The sequence below is a fragment of the Ixodes scapularis genome, unplaced genomic scaffold, assembly GCF_016920785.2.
Source record: "Ixodes scapularis isolate PalLabHiFi unplaced genomic scaffold, ASM1692078v2 PGA_scaffold7__128_contigs__length_106722199, whole genome shotgun sequence".
NCBI lineage: Eukaryota > Metazoa > Arthropoda > Arachnida > Ixodida > Ixodidae > Ixodes > Ixodes scapularis.
In genome coordinates, this window is record NW_024609882.1 from 35,620,046 (window position 1) to 35,641,453 (window position 21,408).

The 21,408-nt window shown below is 46.9% G+C and overlaps 2 protein-coding genes across 6 annotated transcripts in view; one reads left to right on the plus strand and one right to left on the minus strand.

The window, feature by feature from the left end:
- On the minus strand, window positions 1-18,835 carry LOC8026194 (transcriptional regulator ovo). Of its 4 annotated transcripts, none has more exons than XM_029968588.3 (6): window positions 18,412-18,741; window positions 17,668-17,899; window positions 13,520-13,711; window positions 10,716-11,172; window positions 7,948-8,305; window positions 1-2,598 (listed from the first exon to the last, which is right to left on the minus strand). In XM_029968588.3, exons 1-6 carry the CDS (start codon window positions 18,434-18,436, stop codon window positions 2,159-2,161), a joined length of 1,704 nt encoding a protein of 567 aa, XP_029824448.1. In that variant the 5' UTR covers window positions 18,437-18,741; the 3' UTR covers window positions 1-2,158. The 4 variants fall into 4 exon arrangements, with proteins under 4 accessions (XP_029824448.1, XP_042142466.1, XP_042142465.1 ...); XM_042286532.1 differs by having other exon boundaries at window positions 17,668-17,906; XM_042286531.1 differs by lacking the exon at window positions 18,412-18,741 and adding an exon at window positions 17,993-18,405.
- Window positions 18,823-21,408, plus strand: part of LOC8026191 (tubulin epsilon chain) — a 14,877-nt gene continuing 12,291 nt past the window's right edge. Inside the window, exon 1 of one of the 2 annotated variants that reach the window (XM_029968556.4) lies at window positions 18,823-19,144. In XM_029968556.4, the coding sequence (XP_029824416.2) occupies window positions 19,120-19,144 (25 nt within the window). In that variant the 5' untranslated portion in view covers window positions 18,823-19,119. The remainder of the gene's footprint in view (window positions 19,145-21,408) is intronic. The other variant, XM_029968562.4, reaches the window with a different exon arrangement.

Genomic DNA, 21,408 nt, shown 5'->3' on the forward strand with positions numbered 1-21,408 from the left:
TTCCAAACTACAAAGATGTTTATTTACACATACACATATGGACGAAAGTAATGTCATCGGCTAAGATTCAGTTTTGAAGGTGCTGCGGTACAGTTTGGGAGACTGATAATGGGGTGCAAGCTACTCTCTAAATGGGTGAGATGAATCGCTAAGCAGTTTGTTGGTTTCCTTTCCGCTTCTCCAATAAGCTGGAGCAACAAGGGCAGTAGTAATAATATGAGTGAGTTACATTCACCCTACACACTAAGTCATTCACTTTGAAATTCAATGTGTTCCGCCGCCAATGTGTGCGATAAATATATACACTGTACACAGGATATCTTCCACTAATGCTCCCAATGCTCTGGGAGCTAGTCATCATGATTTCAGCCCTCCAAAATTGACAAAGCGAGAACCATGCGTCCGAAGATTAAAAGGTAAGAGAAAAAACCTACACATTTGTTTTTTGGCCGCTCTAAGTAGACCATTCAGTGTTGCACGTTAAGAATAGCAGAACAAGCACCTCCCGCAAAGTTTTCTGCTTGCCATGATTGCCCTTATTTCCTCCCCTCTAGCATTCGCTCCGCTAGAGTGAAATGAGTGAAGGGCTTTGTGGGAGCAGTTTGTCTTGCTTTGCTTAACCTACAAGAGACTATAGCTGCTCAGTATCCAGAGCACTGCTTCAGTTTCATGACTGCAAATGAAACCGGGCTTGTCAATTGGACATGTGCAGTCATGTGATCAAAACAGCCTGCCATAAAGGGGGAAGGTGACTTGTGAGCCTTCATGGCCACCGTTTTGGCAGCAAAGGGTATATGCATCGATGGATTTACAACTGGGAGGTTGGGTATGTCTCTGCACTCTCAACATACAAAGTGACCCTAGGTCACTCGACATGTAAAGAGGTTTGAATTTGTGCTACTGAAATCCTACAAACAAATTTAAATTAACTACCTAAATTATGGAGACCCGAGAAATTCATGCCATCATTCACAGATGGCACCACTATACTTTTCATGTTCCTACAGCTCTCGGGTATGACAACGTAAAAAAGCAAGAACACTGGCTGTGTCGTCTATGGGTGGCATCGAAGACCACAATGCATCGAGGTGAGAATCTCGAAGCAAAGATTGTTACTCACAGCAAACTTGTTTGTTCAGTTTATGTACCTCCAGTGAACTAACCACACAAACAAACCTTTGCATGGTGCAAGACTTCCATCAAAGGCCAACTTTTGTTACTGAATTTATGCTCATTCAGGAAACTTTATGAAACATGCTGTCTCCGTCACTTCCAATTGTGTTAGAAAAAGAAGCATGTTTTCTATCGCAGAACATATCTGCGATCCAATATCATGCTAACAAAAAAACCCAAGCCTGCTCGGCAAGCAGCGGGCATTTGTCAACGCAGCGTGGCCTGCCTATGCCCAATCACTCGTCCTGACACAGAGGCAAAAGTTTGGCATCCAAGCTCACATACTAATTTACAAGTGTCAAAGGCTCACCTGAGACTTCCCCCCAAGAAAAAACATCCGTTAACTTCCAAAGCTTTTTTCAAAAGTCCAATCGAAGCCGACCCTGGACGACTTCAGCCACTTACAAAGCCGTCTCAAACAGCCTAGAATTTGTGCATAGCTGGCTCCTGTAGCCCTCGTGCCCGAGCAGCCAGTGGTTAGTTAAAGGTGGCTTCGTATATAAAGAGAGGCGACAAAGCCAATTGAAGCCAAACTCCCCTTCGGCGCACGAGCCACAGCAGCTTAAATCGCAAAACACCACGACTCAATCCAGAAGGCCGGTGAAGCCACGAACCAATTGTGTTCCTGCCACGCATAAGTGTCTAAGGTACACTTCGCAAACGATGCCACAGTCGTACACATAAGCGTCAATCCAAAGTCGATTCGACGTAACGCCGCTGATACGACATTCACACCTTCATAAAGAAGGAAGTCACGGCGCTGCCACAACATTCGAACCTTCGCAAAGAGCACCATGGCCAAGTCTGAAGCCATGAAGAGTCTTTGCCCGTTTGCTGTTCGCCAACATCGCGCGCTAACGTCACCGAGGCTGCAACTGTCCGCCCGGCCCGCTCCGACGTGCCAGCCGATTTGAAGGGTCAATCCGCAAGCCCCGTCGCCACCATACGCCGTCACGGCCCGCGGGCGCCGATCGCCCGAGCCTCCTCACTGCACGGCGAGCTGTTGCACCACCTGTGCCTGCCTCGCGGCCGGCCGGTCGTGTCGTATCACCACGTGCCGGCGCAGGGCGTAGCCGTAGCACGTCCGGTAGTCGCAGTGTGGGCAGCACAGGTTGCGGTCCCCGTGCGACTTGAAGTGCTCCTTCAGGTGGTGCTTCATGCCGAACTCCTTGGAGCAGACGGTGCAGCGGAAGCGTTCGAGCGACTGGCGCGACGACCGGCGCCGTCCCGTGCCGGCGTTGGCACCGCCGCCCTGGTGGTGGTGCTGGGAGGACTGCATCTGCTGCTGGCAGAGGTTGCACTCCGAGCGTTGCCGCTGGGCCTCCAGGCACTCGGGGCAGTCGGGGACGGAGGGAACGAGATCCATGCTGTTGCCCAGGTGGGCCCCGCTGCCGGAGTGGGCGGGGCGGCCGCCCTCAGGGCTCGCTGTTGGGAGAGAGGGAAATTGTTTCGTTTTTTTTACCTCAAAAGCATCTGGCAACGCATTATACGCAGGTGTAAGCGAGAAATGCCAACGACCTCGCTGTTGGGCCGTCTCGCCCGTTCGACGGGCCACGTTACGAATCTTACTCAGAGTGGCATTGTCGTGGGTTAACAACGTGCAACGGAGCGAGTAGGTTCGAGAATGTGCGCAACGGGCGAGATTAGGAAGAAATGGAACCTCGCCATGTTGGCACATTAATGCCACATTCGTCCAGGCACACGACACGGCACCGCACTGCATTGGCCAATGGTTCGCGTTCACCTGGTCATGACAGTGCGGCTGCACTACGTTTGCTTGATTTCTTCTGGCGCACGTTGCATGAGCTATAATGTCGAAAAAGACGGAGCAGCTCTTTGCTCCGGTACCCCCCTTTTCCGCGCTGCCTCGCCTCTTCGTCTTACCAAGCACCCCAACCATATCTCTCTTTTCTCCCAATAAACATGTTGACCGCGGCGGTTCTCACTTCGTTCCCTCGAGCTTTCTGCTTGGGCTACGACTCCAGCAGCGACGACGAAAGCGAAAGCGCGTACGCCTACATGGTCGAGAGGTTGTTCCCACCACCGACAAAAAAGACCAAAGATCGTCAGATGCGTTGAGGACGTCGTACGCAAATACCCGGACGAAAAGATATGTGCAGTATGTGTACACCATACCGCGTACTACGACGCCTGGTGTTTGCAGTAGTCAATGTTTACCATGCTTGAACAATTCTAACGCTAACATTTTTTCGCCAAAATCGGTGCCCAAAAAACATGCGCGTTACAATCAAAATCAAAAACAAACTAAAAAAAAAAAAAAAAGCAACGCTCGGTATAACGTGGCTAGCCCCATCGCCATCATGACTTTATATACTTTTTACCATTTTGGTATCCGTATCATGGCATTCTTTCACATTTACGAACTCGTGTATGCTGTTGTTATATGGAAAAACAAAAAAAGTTCTACTAGGAGGCTTTATTTGAACGAAAAGCCATCATCACGCTTGCAGGAAAAGATAACTGACCAGCACTGCATGGCCTCGTAATCCCAGCGACCCGACGAGCTTGCAAAGTGGTTTGGAAGACGACCCTCTCAGAGGCAATAGTTGTGCACTCGTAGAAGCGCAAGAAGTGCGGCCCCTAGAACGCTATACACTAAAGCAAGGATAACCTCTGTGGCCAGCGAAGAACCACCGTCGGACAACGGCGACTAGTGCACGGTATTTTTTGTTGAATTGGCATGCATTTCATAAAATCTGTTCTATGAGGTATGTGCTCAACTTTCGTTGTTTTACCTGCATGGTAGAATCGGCAGCAATTTACTTTTTGATTTTCTAGGAGCTAAATCTACCCATGCATTAGAATTGAGGGCACTTTAGAATCGTGCAAACACAGTACAAACACTTTTTTATGCTTCCTGCAGTTCCGGAGGAATTTCCGTCTGCCCAGGTCAGTACGCTACGACCTTATACCAGGTTTTCAAGAACTGCTCGTTCTACCCAGACATACTTTCCACAGGAGGAGTGCTGCAGAAGACGGCCGAGGAAATCGATCGGCCATCTTACCGTTTTGATCATCATGCAACGTCGCATGCAGAACTTGCTGGGGCGACGCTGAGGATGTTGTGCTGATTCGCAGAAGCTCGGATATACAACCGGGAAATTGGGAACCGACTAGCTTTTGTTTTGGGATGTCCGTGAGTGAGACATATCTCCATTGCGCATTTCATAGGTATCACTCTAATGTTCTAGACCATATACGCAAATAAACGTTTTATCAATGTATACTGCTATTTTATCCAGGTGGCTAAATTTTAAAAGTAACAAATATATATTAGGTAGCCATTTGAAATACCACATGTAAGTCGCATTAATGCGCTAGATGACGCGAGCCACCACCAATGCATAGTAGTTTCTTTTCGAAGCATCCAGTCGTTTATGTTCTGCCCTTAAAGGGGGGTGCAACAATTTCAAGACTAAAAAAATTAGCATCTCGTCATTTTTACGTTGTTTATCGTGTCTTGGAAAATAGAGAAAACATCTTCACAAAAAATGTTGCGATTCTGCTGCATAATCACAAAGAAAAAGTCAAGCTTTTTTTCCCCCACCTGCAGCAGCGAGTGGCAGCCGAAGGAACTACGGAGAGAAGCTTACGTGACCTTGCTCGACTCTAAGCTGCAGCATAACGCCCCCTAACGTCAGCAGAGAGAGGGAGAGGAAGCGTCCTCCGAGAGAGCACACAAGAAGCTACACGGCACCCTAAATTACGTCGCTAGGAGTGCGACTATCTGTGGCGCTGAAGACTGGGAGTTGAGGGGTGCCAGAAATGCCAATATTTATCTGTTGTTTTATACAACCGCGACATGCAATCGAAATCGGTTTTCTCTTTTTACTTCAGAAGTGTCAGAAGGCAACTTCCACAAATTTTTGACCGAAGTTCGGAAATTATTGCAGTCCCCCCTTTAAAGGGGCCCTGCAATCCAACTTAAGCGTCTGCCTTTTGTGCCGTTTCCACATCTCTTGTGGTGTGGGCAACCCAGCGGGCACGGAGAGTGTAACTAAATATCAGTGCTTCATATTTTAACCGGATGACACAGAAGCCTCCTCCACCAACAAGGGCGCCCCGTGGTACCGATCATGTGTGGCATGCGACATTGTTGGTCCTGGCCAACTCCTGCCTTATGACTGGTCAGAGCCGCTAAAAGTTTTTTGCTAGTTGAAATACAAATTATAAGTGGCGCAAACCGTTTCAATTATTTATGAAAGTAGTTTTTGTTCAGTATTTTAGATCAGAAAAGAAACAAATGCAGTTTATAAAGTACGGAAACAAGAAATGACCCGTCGGCATACACGCCACCAAGCGGTGGAAAAGGCGGCGCACACTAGAAAGGGTAATGGGATCAGGCGCCAACGAGCAGCGAGCGTAGAAAGCTCCCGGATGTACGCAGCGGCGCTGTGGTCGTGTGGGCTCGAGGATCCGACCAGTTTCGAGCATTCCGAAGGCTTTCGGCGAGCAGGTTTGGCTTGCGGTTTGGCTGTTTGGCAGCGCGAAGTGGCTCCCATTCTGAACTGATCTTTACCCAGTGTTTGCTGTCGTTTGTCGCCAATGAAGTGTCATGCCGAATTAGTGTTTAGTTGCGCAGCAAATGCAATACGAGCCACCCTGGCTGCCCGCTTCATACAGCCTATCCAGCACATGCTTTAGTGGCGCCCTCTCGAGCCGTCGACACAGAGTGTGGCAGCCGTGAGCACACGCTGAGCTCACTATCCCTTTTCTAGTTCACAGGCACTCAAGCCAGGACCAAGGACGTCATGAAGGAGGTTATATTTTGCTCGTTTTCGTAATTTTAATTTGCCTATAACTTGTAAAATAAAGCGAAATTCGAGAAAAGAAAAGAAAGGTTCGGTGCAAATTAAAAACCAGTCAAAAAGTCGTTGCAGGGCCCCTTTAAAGGGACACTGACAGGGTATTTTTGCTCGCCAAGGTTTTTATTTGTACATGACATATGAGAGCCAAACTACCCAGAACACAATTTGCAGCTCGAACTTTGTTTTCTTCCTGCCTGAAAACTGCCCATCGAGAACTGGCCCGTTTGACTTGCGCTCACTCTCTTTTCCGTGGTCACGTGCCGTTTTCTATGGTTTAGAGACAACCATCAAAGATAATCAAAGTTGTGGGTCATCTACGTAGCATATACTCAATACCAAAACAAGACAAAAAATATGATACCCATTTTTTGTGGCTTATAAAAAGCCGCAAATATGTCGATTGAAAAAAAAAAGTAGCACAGCCACGTGACTTTCGGTAACTTTCTTCTCCTCTATATTTCTTCTTCCTCCCCAGTCCAGTTTCGGTTTCGAGCTGTTGCGTTTTTTTACTTTATTACAAATATATGTGACGCTGCAGCGAAATACCGGTTGGGTAGTCTTCCGACACAATACTGGATCGCCTGGCAAAACATAAACCAATTTTTGGGGGGGATGTCAGTGTCCCTTTAAAGCGACCTTCTGCGGCACGGCGCACAGCAAGATGCTTTGCGTTCGCCTGGTCGTTCATCTTGTACTGCACTGAAGCGGTGACGCGGCCTTGGAGGCTGCACTTTCTCGATGACGCGTGGGCCCCAGATGAACGCGACGTAAGATATAATAGGAAAGCAATTTTTTTCACAAAAGAAAACAAAACAAAAAAAAACAACAGGAAGCTGCACAATTTAATACACCCTCCATTTGATTTATATTTTGAAATGTTTCTATTGTTCACAGATTCTCCAATCTAAAACCTTTTTCCAGAGAAGGATAGTCAAACGCATAGTTTGTCTATGATGTCTACAAACGCCTATTAAAGAAGCTTCCTAGCTAGTGCAAAAAAAAAAAAAAATTAAACTTGGCCGGAATTTGGTTTGGTGCGTCTAAATTCTCGAGAGAGTAAAGCATGGTCCCCCCAGCACCGTTTCCTTATGTTAGAAGCATATGTACGCTTACATCGAGATACGACCAGAAGTCGCCGGCACATTGATGCATTGTACGAAGCGTTGCAACCAGGTAAAGGAGTGGCTTGACACGCGGAATACGAAGCACGGATCTGCCGGTGACTTGCGGTCATAACTCGATGTAAAGGCCCATTCACACACGAGCGTTTACGAGCGTTTTCTTGCGTTACGTTACAAGTTGCCGAAACATTTGTGCTCTGAATGTTGCAGGCAAGGCTACTCCTAGAACTGGTTGCCACACTTAGTACGAAGCACATATGTGTAGTCGACTCTTTTCACAACCAGGCGTAAGATTCCGTAACATAACGCAAGAAAACAGAGCTGTGTGAACCAACCTTAAAGGCCGACGAACAACTGGAAAGGAGGAAACTCTCCCTCAGTTCCTCCTTTCCATCCGAGAAAGAGGGAGACCCTTCTCTTTTTTTCTGTGAGGAGTAGCTCAGAGACCCAGGGCAGATTGAGCGGGGGTGGAGGGGCATTCTCCCCCGCCCTTTTTTCCAAGGTCAACTTTTTTTTTAATGAAAAAATTTATATACACTTTTTTGGTGACAGCAAATATTGGGTCAACGAAATAGATCTGGGTAACGTTTTTGGCCATAATATTATGTCAGAAGACCCACCGCCAACCGAATGCCTCTACCATTTGCCCGTTGCCCGCCCCCACCCCTGACCCATTAATTAGCCCCTGCAGAGACCCACTCCTATGGGAAGAGGATGAGAGAAGACTGCGAGAAGGAATGGGGAGAAGGAAACCAGTTTATTTTCCTGGCAGAAGACAATTCTCTAGGTTGGCCTTTAAAGGAATAAAAAGTGGCGCCACTCACCGGCCGTTTGCAGATGGGGCGTTGTCTCGAGCGAGGAACACGACTGACCTCCCCCCAGGACCTGGTCGCGCATCGTGGGGTAGGAGGCCGCAAACACCTCGCCGAGAGGGTGGCAGGGAGAGACGGTGCCGTCCAGGAAACCCTTCTGGCGCGCCAGCAGTGCCTGGTGCTGGTGGGCCTTGGTGCCCGTGGCCGCTCCCTGGTGGCCCCCGCCGGCAGGGTGGGAGCCGCTGCCCGTCTGGGGCACAGTGCCCATGCGGCGCGGCACCAGTGCCCCGCTGCTGGCATTGAGCTCGCCCGCCGTGAAGTATGGGCTCTTGAATGGGCTGCCCGGTTCTTCGGGGTGAGGGTTACGGACCTGGGGTGGGCGTGGAAAGAGTACATATTTATTTATTATTGTCTATAGTGCCAGCATTCTGCACAAATGCCGAAGCAGGAAATACACAGATGCATAACCATAAATCAGAAACAAAGTATAATAGATCAACGAAAGCAACAACTTGACAAAGTACTTAAGTAGTGTGTCGCAGTGGCGTAGGCAGAAGGACGGGAGGGGTTTCGAAGCCGAAACACCCTGAAATGATCCAGTCCTCTTAACCCCCCCCCCCCCCCCCCCCCCTCTCCCCAACCCATGTCATGAAGATATGCCCCCTCAAAAAAATTCCTGGCTACGCCACGGGTGTGTCAATAAAAGTAGACAGCGATACCAAACTAACACCACTTTTGGGGTGTTTGTTCCATCTGCTCATAGTACTAGGGAAGAAGAATGCTTTTATATTTTTTTTAAAAATGGTTCAATTATTGAGGCATTTGTTTTTCATATTTTCAAAAACATAACTGATGAGGCTGAAAATTACCGTAAATAATATTATAAGAAAATTTGGGCCAATCTATTTTTTTTATTGTTATTAAATCAGGCAGTTTCCACAAGACAAACAATTATGAAATTGGAAATTGAATGAATAAAACCATAACAATTGTATGAAGTACTCAGGGACAACTTTCTGTAGCAATGAAGAGAAAGCTAGGGAGAGGGGGAGGCAGAGCAAACGACTCTGTGTTACCACGCCAAGTACGAGACTTCTTTGGTTTCAGTTTCAGTCTGGGTTTCGCCATGGAAGACACACATTTGCTACAGTTCATCTTTTTACACGAGGGTTGCGGTCGAGGGCGTTGAACCGCGCTTGCCGAGCATGCAGGCATACCCACGTCTCTTTTCTAACGTTTCAGCCATCTTTAAACACAAGCCAACACTTGCCACTTGTTTGTGGCATGACCATTGTAGCCGGCAACTGCCTGATGGCATTACGCGCAAAGTTCTGATCGCTTTTTGCAGGCGAGGTGGAAGAGCACCGCAGCTCCGCGGGTTTTTTCGGAAACGATTGTTTCCGAAAAATATTAGGATCTTTGAGGAAAAGAAAATGATGATGCTCTAAATCCTTGCCTCACGGATCTATAGCCTCTCTTGCAGTGAGGTGTGAAGCAGCTGGTGTCCTTCCTGATCCCCACTTTTAAACCAGGTGGCACCAATTGTAGCCGGCAAGTACTATTAAGTATTGAGCGAGAAAGAACACGGGCGTAACGCGATGCGGCGTTAGCTTTACAAAAAGCAAGGCACGATAACAAGAGATTCCGCTCTCAGCGTAATAGTGCGTCATACATGAGCACGCAGAGTATTAGACGCTCTCGTTTTCGCACAGTCGAGTACAACACTTCGGTACAAAATAAATACCGAGGAGACGCTTCACGCCACGCTGCTTCAAACAGATATGATCCAATATCCCGACCACGACGCCACTTTTTTTCTGTCATGAAGCAGCGGCGCGTGGAACTGCCAAGAATGCAAAGCGTTTGGTACACCTACCCCTATGGCCACCATACCTGTGGCAAACTTAAACCAAGAAAACCCGAAAGAGCTAAAAAAAAGAGGCGCTACAAGTTTGGCACATCGAGGCTAATATATTAGAGCAACATTGTGAAACCGAAGCTGAAAAGAATGATTTTATATTTTCTTATTGGTTAAGTTTCACCCCGCAAATTATTTTGGTTGAACTATATTAAGCTGTGCTGTAAAACAATGTGTTTCGTCCGAATCTTCTTCACCTATGCGTTAATTTGGCGCCACTTTCTTTAAGCACAAACCAGCCGGCCCAAACCACCGCCTGGTTGCATTAAAAAATTTTCAAGCATCTGCAAAGCAACCAAAGTCCAGTAATCTGCTACAAGCTGTTCTCGGGGACAAACAACGACTCCCCGGAATCTCGTACACTAAAAAGCATTAGAAAACGACCGGATGCAAACAAAGACACCGTAGCTGGCCGCAAAATCTAAGGTGCGAGTGAAGGTTGGTTAACATATTTGCATCCGAGTGTTCGACTGCAACGCTACAGCTTGTAAACACTTACGATGAGTGAACACATAGATGCCATGTATTGGGCAGACTTGAAACACGTCGAATATGTGTATGACTAGACTGAGTGTTTTGCACTACTTGCAAGATTAAATCAACACACTATATAAAAGTAACGGTCTCGTACGATATCACCAGAATTATTTCAAGCACAAGGCAAAAGAACAATGCCTAATATATTTGCAGATCAGAAATTGCTCCAAAGCCATTCGATAGACGGTGCCAGCACGTTCTCCTGTGGAAACAGTCAATTGCACTCGAACGCAAATACGTCAACCGGACTCGACATACGTCCCGTGTCAGCGTAAGAAGCCCCCCCCCCCCCCGCCCCCCCGCCCCCAAATGCCGCCTGCCCCACCTGGAGTAGATTGTGGTAACCCACGATGCGCTGCAAGTGTCCGTACAACGCCGCCTCTCGCTTGGGCGCTTCGTGCTGCGATCCGACGCAACCTTTCCCGCCCGCCTGCTGATGCTGCTGCGGCTGATGATGGTGATGATGAGGCTGCTGAGATTGCTGCTGTTGCTGCTGCTGCTGCTGTTGCTGCGGCTGTTGTTGCTGTTGCTGCTGTTGCGGCTGCTGTGACACGACGACCACAGATGCTGTGGAAGTGGCGACGGTAGTCGGTGGCGACGTGGTATTTGTCCCCGGAGGCCCCGATGGAGGGGGAGGGGCAGCGATGGCCAGGAGGGGACCTTTCTCGCCCGTGCGCTTTATCATGAGACGCGACTTCTGCTGTTCTCGTTCCCGCTCGCGGAAGGCCGGGTCGCGCCGCTTGAGCCGCATGCGGCGCCGCTGACGCTCCCGCTCCATCGCTCTGCGGAGAAGACGCGAAAGGATCACAATCAAACGGCAAGGAATCTCGCGTTCATTTTGGACATAGCTCGATATCAGAAAATAAATCACTCATTCCTTGGTGCAAAGTACAAATTATGGCACCCAGAAACACGTTCGCCTCACAGTTTATTTATTTATTTATTTATTTAAATACCCTCAAGACCAATCGGCATTAAAGAGGGGAGTGGAAGTAACAAAATAACACAAAAAAAGAAACAAAAGGGCAGAGTACATAACATATCATGGCGGCTCAGGACAGTAAAGAGTGTTTATAGCATTTTTAAACATTTGGGCATCAATAATATAAATTACGGAAGTCGGGAGGTGATTCCATTCCAAAGAAGTTTTAGGGACGAATGATAGTAGAAATGCGTTGGTATTACAGTTACAAATTCCAACTTTGAGGTGATGATCGATGCGAGGTAAAATGTAAAACGGTGGGAGGAAAAGACGTTGCTTTAAGTACGGGTTAGTATGATAGATCTTGTGAAAAAGACACAAACGAGCAACTTTTCGTCGGAGAGAGAGGTTAGGCAGGGACAAGGTGATTTTCATGGAGCTAACACTGGCAGTGCGGTGATAGTTACCTAGAATAAAACGGGCAGAACGGTTTTGGACCGCTTCCAGAACATTAATTAGATTAGACTGACTGGGGTCCCAGATAGAAAAAGCATATTCTAATTTGGAGCGAACGAGAGATTTATAGTGTTAATTTTAAGGCTGACGGTGTGAGAGCAAAGTTTCTTTTCAGGTAACCTAGCATGCGGTTAGCGTTATTGATGACATATTCAACATGCAGTTTCCATGAGAGGTTACAAGTAATGTGAACGCCCAAATATTTATAAGAAGGAACAGGTGCCAAAGGGACATTGTCGAGATGGTAGAAGGGCACATTAGGACCAGTATGTGATATTCTCATGACTTTACATTTAGTAATGTTAAGTTCCATATTCCAAAGTTCACACCAGTGGTAAACAGCATTGATTATTGTCTGGAGCTTTAAAACACCAGAGTCGTTAGTAGATTCAGGGCCGTAACCAGGGGGGGGGATAGGGGGTTCTGACCCCCCCCGAAATTTTTTTCTGGGTACGGCCCTGGTCGGTGCACTCGCAGCCAGCCGATTTCAATCTCCACCTCTGCGCACGCGCAGTGGCGGCGGTCGGCTACCGGATACCAAACCGGGACCGGTTCTCCGGTTTGCTGCAACTCTCCATTATATACCACCGATGCACATGATTCATAGGCGAAAATAAGACAATAGACACTTTCAAAATGGCCGCCGTTGTCCCCGAAAACCCCCCCCGAAATTTTTTTCTGGGTACGGCCCTGAGTAGATTTAGTATATATTACACAGTCGTCAGCGAAAAGATTAATTAACGATGAGACGCAATTAGGTAGGTCATTGATGTAAATGAGAAACAGTAGAGGGCCTAATACTGATCCTTGAGGAACACCAGACATGACGGAAGTGAGGGGAGACGTGTTCTCATTAGCATAACAAACTGATATCGGTTAGTTAGAAAACAGGCTATCCGGGCAACTACGTTAGGATCAATACTTAATTTGTTAAGTTTTAATAGAAGCAACTGGTGAGGAACTTTATCAAAAGCCTTGCTAAAATCTAAAAAAACCCAGTCAACCTGGGACCCACAATCAAGGATAGAATGAAGATTGTTAGTAAATGACAAAAGCTGCGTCTCACAAGAATGAAGTTGAGGATTTGCCTAGAAAAACAAACGAGGTCGCACCAAAATTGGAAGGCCGGCGCGGAGGGTCGAGACGTTGGAGGCTTTGGGAGTTACCGAGAGCTGCTCCAGGTGTTTCGCTCCGTGGGACCAAGTGTTCGAGGTTTCTTTCAACAAACAAACTTTGATATGTAGATTTTGTTGTTTTCCCTAATGAGGATATGTCCCACGAGGCTTACTACTCCTCAAATATTCCGAGTTGCATGTCATCATCATGCGCAACTGAAGAGAAAGAAAGGGGGCAGGGAAGAAACTTTGAGCAGTTGTTTATCGACTAATGGTGCTCAAGCATAAAGCAACCCATTTCGGCTGCGAATAGCTTTCCTCGATCATTGGGTCAATTTGGCCCTTACGGGTTGCGCTTCCATAAAAACCTCAGCCGATATAAATGCCTTGCCAGACACCTCAAAAATGGACACAGAACTCTTAATATAGATCTCTTTAAGTGTCCGGACAGGGCGTGTCTGTCGCAAAATAAACCTTCTCCACAAAAAAAGAAATAAATAAATAGTTAGGGATGTTATTGAAATCAACGAGGCGAAAGGACCCCTTCGGTCCGGGCGCAGATTCCTTGAGACTCACCTGAAGCTTGGGTCCTGCCTGCGCAGCTGCATCCTGGCCCTCTGCCTCTCCCTCTCCAGGGCCCTGAAGCTGGGGTCCTGTCTCTTCAGCTGCATCATGCTGCGCTGACGCAGCCGCTCCATCTCCCGGTAAGAAGGGTTCTGCCGCAGCACCTGCAGCCGCTCCCGCTGCAGCGCCTTCTTCAGCCCGGGGCTGCAGAGCGAGACATACCACGGCATTCGTTGCAAATCGTAGGGATTCTGCGCTTTTCGCCTCCGACAGGGTGGCACTGAAGAATGGGGGAACGGTCCCTCGCCTTTTTCACCCCTCATCTTTTAAACAGCACGACGGCCCTTAGATACTAGAGCACTGCACGGGCCTACTTTGTTTAGGCCCGGCCCGACCCAGGCCCGCTGGCTCTTAGCCTTACCCGACCCAGATCCGACCCAATGGGACATCTACCTAATCAGGCCCGGCCTAGACTCGCCCGAATTAGATGCCCACCTAATCAGGCCCAGCCCAGTGAGAGGCCAAGGCATGGCCTCATCTCTTAAATTCAAAGCTGCCCTGAAAGGGTTCTGGTGCATTTGATTTGTTTAGCCTAATATGCATAAAAGACGCTGTCATATCGCAGCCCCGCGGTGAACCTTCGAAAGCTGACACAAATATAAAAGACAGCTTATCTTCGGTAGCCAAAGGCTGTTTTTTCTCTCTTCGAGAGTTCAAAATGGAAAGGGAAATACAATCGTACTGTCCCCTGCGAGCAGATTGCCCGTTTACTTGGCTGCTGGCAGCTGACCCACTATGCCGATGGAATCTCCAGGATCCTTCTCCGTATCTTCTTGGGGGCTTTTTTAAGTTCAAGACAGCTTTCTTTATTTCTAAGAATTTTTTAGTGACGTCGTAGCGAGGGCGCACTTCGGCTTTCTTGTTTCTTACAAATCGAAATGATCAATCCAATAGCATTTTCTTGTCACCGTATTGGAAAGTGTGCTACACAATTTCCCGAGCCCAGCCCGGGCGCGGAAACAACCCGTGCTACCCGGTTCAGGCCCGCAAGCAATCTGTGCTACCCGGTTCAGGCCCGAGCATTCGGGTTGGCCCAGCCCTGTGCAGGGCTTTACTAGATACTCCAATTATTAGTCTGGAAAGTTGAGGCAGTTTCCACCCTAGAAAATTTTGCCACCCCAAGTGACACTGATCCATGTTATAAAATTTTTAGAGATCAAGTTTCTACGAAAAACTCTCCCATAGCGTGACAAGAAGATTCCAGGCCAAGTAGCATAAGGGTCTTGACGAAGTGGAAAGGACTGTTCTGCCGTTAAATTGAAGACAAATAGGGGACCGAACTGACTCCCAAGATGCGAGACCGAATTTGACAATAGTTTGTTGTACCCTATGGTCGGACACAAGTCGAAGGTGTAGAGCAACCATTTTAAAGGAGCTGTGCAACGATATTTAATTGGAATGTTTTCACTTGACACGAGCTTACTGGCACACCTGGGACTCAAGGATACTCACACGCAACGCCACTGGCCAAGAAACTCCTTTGTTGCGGTGTAATTTCAAGGACAAAAGCGATCATTTGCATTCAATCTCTCCTTTGCAAAATTTGATGACGTAACGTGGGGATCGCAGTACACCCAAGTGACGATATTTGAATGCGGTTCATAGATTGGACCCGAGCATTGCGTGGGCACTCGACTTGGGCTCGTGATAATTGCTAGCTCGAGAAACATTCGGGTAGTGACCCGTGTCCAATCGCTGCAACGACGACAACAGCCGAGCCATAACAATGTCTGGAACTCAGCGCGTGTCCTGTGCTTTGCCAACCCCAGCGCGTGGCTATGATCAACACTGGCGGCATATAATCGGCTCCAGATCACGTGGCCGCTTGTTCTGGCTGCGAGTTGAGGGTGTGAACGCTGCTCGTTTTTCTTTAATTTTTTTCTGAGACTTCTATTCCGTGGGGTGAAAAACGAACACGTGTTTCATAGGTCATTAACGTTGGGGATCCGTTTTAAGCGGTATTTGCGCAAAGTACAAAAATTGTTGCATTGCTCCTTTAACGTCGAAATAATAAGCAGTTTTTATTTTTTGTATTATCTAACTATTCTAGGCACAACCAAAAAAAAAAAAAGTGCACCTTCCCGCAAAAAATTGCTACAGTATTCTGCTGCATAATCGTAAAGGAAAAAAACAAATTATTTGCCGATCTGCAACCGCTTGCGACGGTTACGGAAACTATGGTGACACGTCAGTGGGGTACACGTGGAAGTCAACGAAACCCGTCCCCCTCCGCTGCCCCGCTCTCCAGCAGCCCCGCAGCGAACTGTCTTTTGTGTCGATTGCTTGCCGCGAGCTTCGGCGATGCCAATCCTTGAAAAGTCGACAACTGCGGAGGAAGCGGCTGGGGTCTCTGAAGAAAGAACCCAACGAGGAAACCAGCTGGGTTTTCTGTTCTTTGTTCCATAGGTTACACAGATCAAGTCCCGCCTCTAATTGGCCAAAGTCCGAAGATCGTTTCACAGCCCCTAGTGGGCCGGATGTTCCGTCTTCCAGCGGACATTCGTTGGCTTCCGTCATGCTTCGGCCGGGCGTTCTCGTGAGACCCTAAGGTGTTACCGAAGGTAGGAAGGTCATGATGGAGGCAGAGCATCTGGCACATTCTTAAGTTGCACCTGACTATATTTACCTATTATAACTTTTTTTTTTTACCCTAAAGGCTTTTAGGGGCATTACATAGGGGGGGACTATAATATAACTTGAAAAACAAAACTAAGCAACACACACACACAAAAAAGAAAAAGATACAATGCATGCATACAACAAAAAGTATTTTGATGCAAACCGGTACTTTCGGCAGTAACTGAATATATATACATATTTAAAAGGGTACTAAAGCAGATGTACATGAAACAAGATGAGTATTGCAATTCAACTTAACCAACTCAAGCGGCATCATGTTTACGGCGGCAACAAAAGACTGATGAACGCTAAGGGAGGCAATTTCCCTGGGAAGTTTGTTTCAATCCGAGATAGCAGGGAGAAGAGGCAAATTTTTTAAATTTGTGCATAAGGGGGGAGGGTAATTTTAAAAGTGTGATCTAAATGGGGTGCTATATGGTGATCTGGCCATAGAAAAACATACCTAAAAGCTGAAGAGTTGTAGTAGAGTTTGTGAGTAAATGACAGGCAGGCAAGATGCCTTCTCGTATAAAGAGGTGATAAGCACTGCGTCTGTGTCCTCCTTTCTGCCCGTTGTCCTGTTGAGCTTTTTAACCATTAAATTGGAAGCTCATTGTGGAGTTCTATATGTTTTTCTCTATCTATTAAAAATGTGCCCCACTCTTTCCATTTGGCAAAGATTTCTTTTTTTTTTTTTTTGCTATTTCTTGTAGTTTTGTGAAATCATTTATATAGATCCATAGTGAATATATTGTCTTGTCAGAGCAGAGTACACTTGCCTGCTGAAGCACAATCTAAAACCTTGACCAATGCATCACTGCTCTGTACGACTGCAAAATAATGCTAATAACAGTCTCCGTGACCTGTCATTTTGGTCACAAGTGACAGCTATTTAGCACATACATACAAATTTATCGTAACAAACCTCTTTAAAAAAAATATAAATTTTTAACAATAATTGAGAGTACATTGCTTTTTCGGGAACACAATATAACAAATGACTGAAAGCCAAAATCATATTGTGTTAAACTGTCAGACTAAGCAGTGCCCATATGCATTGGGCATTCATTATGCACGCTGTACGCTTGTGGTACTGAAATGCATGTCGCATTAATCTCACCATACGCTCTTGTAAAGCAAAAAGCCCAGGGAATGAGTTTAGACAGTCAAGTCAAGTAACTAATCCACACAATTTTATTTTGCGTAATTTCCAATCAAAAACCAATGTGCTCTGTCTTAATTGTAACAACTGCACTCACAATATAGTCAGAACTGCCGTTCGCTACACACACAAGTAAAGTTTTGAATCAAAACAAACATGCAAGTAAGGCAGCGCAGCATCAGAATGTAAACAAAGACTTAACCTCCCCCCCTCTCCTCCCTCCCCCTCACAAGAACCTCGCGTACGGTGCTTGAGCCCCTCGCGATCCGCGCTGTGCAAACCACGATTTCGGTGAGGCTCGAGAAACCTAGCTGCTTACCTGCACAAATTGCAGTCCCATTGCTTCCCGGCGCCCGTTTCGTCCTCCTTGGGCTGGTTCGACTTGTCCGAGGACGACAGCGAAAACTGCTGCGACGCCGCGTCGGTGCTGAGGAACAGCTCCCTCGTTTCAAGATTCATCATCAAGGATCCCGGTTTTTCGCCCGAGACCGATATCGGCGCTCCATCTTCCTTAAGGATGGTTTCGACGGGCACGAAGGTTGGGAGGTCACCTGAAAACTGACGTACGCTAAGCAAAAGAACACCGCAGCGCTCGATCCGTTCGCTCAAAAACGCAACGCCAAGTTCGTCCACCGCTCGCTTACCCCCGAGCAGCAGCAAGAACCTAAACACCTCCGCGAGAGCCGAGAACATCCAGGGAAAGCCGAATCGTGGGTGGTTCCGTTGGAAGGCTTTGGGCCTTCCAACGAAACGGCTCAGAAAGTGGCTGCGATGTGCGCGAGCGAGCGCTGCTGCGCTTGCTCTCGCCAAACAGCCCCCTGAAGCTTCGGCAGCTTCGGCTTCGCTTCGCCAGCAATCGAAGAGCTTCGGCGCGTTCGAAACATCGCAACAAACCGCAAGCGTGGGGAAGAAAAAAAAAGTTGGATTCGACAAAAACGTCTGCTAAAGTAGCACGTCGAGTTGAGGTGGGGAGAACGCTGGTAACGAAGCGCGCAGAACGCAGAACATGGAAGGGACGAGGTTTGTTTTGGGGCGCAAGAAAAAATGGTACGCTACCACTTACCATTCAGCTGCCTGTCGTCGTCCATCCTAGGGTACAAATTACCATAAACGGAGCCAGGGATCCATCGGAGTTTTTGGTTCGGGGCTGCGCCAAGTTTTCGTTGATTTTCGTCCGAACCCCGGGAACAGACGCGGTTTTTGTTTCCCCCAACGCACGGAAAAAGAACAAATACAGAGAGGCGGTCACGCACAGTGGGGAGAGTCACGAAAGTCACGAACACCCATTTTGGAAGATTGTTGTTTTCTGCGCGAGGTTGCGTTCGCGTGGTCGGTTCTCGTCGGACTCGCTCGATGTCCGACTGCGTACGAATGAGAAATGTGCGTATGACGTCATTTATTGCATCCGTTGTGCGCGTGAGAGCTTATGAGAGTTGATCGAGGTCTTGTGGTAAAAGAGGGTTATTGTGAAAGCGTTGAGCGAACGAACGCACTCAATAATTGCGTGCAAAATGACTCCTGGCGGCAATTGTTCTTTCCAATTGATTTGATCAGCCATTTTCTCAAATATGTACTTATTTTAAACTTGTCTAGAAAATTACAGTGACACAGTTGTTTTCAATAATTATACCAGAAGCATCAAAGGAAAGGAGAGAGACAGAACAACGCCAACATGGCGGCTCTGGGATTTCCGATGTTCGATCGGCTCTTGCGGCTCTTCTGCCGCCGGCAGCGCAAGACTGGCTAAATTCCCGCTCTAAGCACGTTGCAAATGACGCAGTCCATCGTAATACAGGGTGAGTATTTCACTTACTTTCGACAGGCTCGCTAAATCTATTTAATCTCGCGCTGCTTCATCAGCTTTGTTGGTGTTCTTTTGATATTTATTTCTCTGTCTATCGTGTTCACTACTTCAACTCGAAACCCGGGAAATTTAAATCGGTGTGCGAACATTTTTGTTTGGTTTCTTAGGGTTTCCGATTTTTGGTGCGGAGGCAGTCCAGAATAGACTTTTAATTGTATCTTTGAATTATAATACGAAATTGTCGCTTCGTTCTCTCTCGTATCTTTCCTACTGGCCGATCTTCGTCTCTAATGGGTAATAACGCAAGGAGGATAGAAGGGTAGGAGAGGGTTTGACTGCAGCCGCGTAGCCTCCACAAGCCATGCTCCCTTGACGCCTCGCCTCTCTCTCATTTTCCTCCTTACCTTCCTCACTTATCAAGCCAACGTGATCACATCACGTAATCGTAGCTAGCCTTCGTCTAGCCTATGATCTGATGAAACCTACCGAACAGAGTGTGCGCAAGCCTGCAAGGAATCCTCCTACGCCTCCTACAATGAACTAGGGAAGCCGCGAATTACCCTAGGTTCGAATACGAAAGGTTTCGATATTTTCGAACCGAACTGATGTTCAAATTCGAAAGGTTTCAATATTTTCGACCGTACGGAAGCTCGAAATCGCAAAAATTGCAACTTTCAAAAATCGTGAAGTTTTGAATTCGAACAGTTCAAAACTTTCACGGTTTCTAAAAGTTTGGGTTCGATTATTTCGAATATTTTTTCTACTTGAGGTTCGAGAACTTCTAAGATTTCGAACTTTCCTAACTCCAAATTCGAGAGATTCGAATGTTTCGAACTTCTTTGGATCTGATATTCGAAAAATTCAAACATTTCAAATTCTTATAGACATAAAGTTCAATAAATTCGAAGATTTCGAATTTATTTCTACATAAAGTTCGAAGGTTTCGATTCTTTTTAGGGCTAAATTCGAAAAAAAAAAAAAATTTCGAAGGTTTCGAATTTCTTTAAGTTCAAGTGCACAAAGTTCGAAGTCCGGTTTTCATGTTTTGCCACAGTTTCAAATAACGTTTTCACGCCTCACTGGTTTTCACGAAATCAGGTTTAGAAAAATTCGGGTGTGATACTTAGACTGCGCGAAGTTGGTCAGGCAATTAAATGAGATGACAAGTGTCCCGGATGTGCTGGAATATTTGCCAGTGCAGAGTGATGTGTGACCATAGATCAGTAATTGTGACTGCCAGCCCGGGGGGGTCATTAACGTGCATCACGAAGTAGTGATCACACGAACGCACTGTCTAACGATACTCATCCACTTTGAAACGGCCAGGTTCAGGCAGGAGGTTGAGGCTCAACAAAACCTTGAAGTGATCTGGCAAACTGCCTCCCTACCCCCTTGCACGCTGGTAGTAATCCGATCGAACGCCGCCCGAGTGACGCTGGCATAGTTAAGTTTGTACATGATGCAAAATCCTGAGACTGGGAATGAGATTTGAAAGAAAAAGTGTAAGAAGACAGAAAAAAGGGGACAGGACAGCGTCTCAAACTCAGCTCAGGACAACGTCTCAAACTCAACTCAGCTGAAAACTCAGCTCAGGACAACGTCTCAAACTCAACTCAGTTCAGTTTGAGACTTTGTCCTGTCCCCTTTTTTTCTTCTTGCACTATTTCTTGCGAATTTCATTCCCAGTCTTGGGATTTTGCATCATAATCAACATACACCAGCTCGCCTGCACCTTGACAATTTTTTAGTTTGTAATTGCCTTGGAGGTTTATTTTTCGGGACGGAAGAAATGCCGAGCAAAAAGCACAGATGCTGACACAACTTGAGGTTGAGGGGCGTTCTACCATCCTGTGGTGTCGAAAGAGGAAAAATGGGGGGAGGAGGAGGAAGGGGGGGGTGGGGGGCTCCAGTCTCCCCCCACCCCCCCAGATATTTCGGACTGTTAAAGAAAACAATACGGGGAAAGAGGGCATGGTCGAGTTTATTTTAATCTGAAATTATTTATGCATACGTATAGCTACTGTCGCTCTTCACTGCATAAAAGATCGCGCAGATGGTCCCCATTGTTAGAAACTCGTCAGAAGGCACTACTCGTCACATGCTCGGTGGTTCGGAAGTGCAAAGCTATGTCTTCTCTACCTAAATAACTGTGTCATTGGTAAAAAATAATAAATAAATAAACATAACAATAAACGCAAAAATAAAAAGCTGTAGAAAAAAAAACTATCAAGAACGCGCACTACGAAGCAAGTTTCT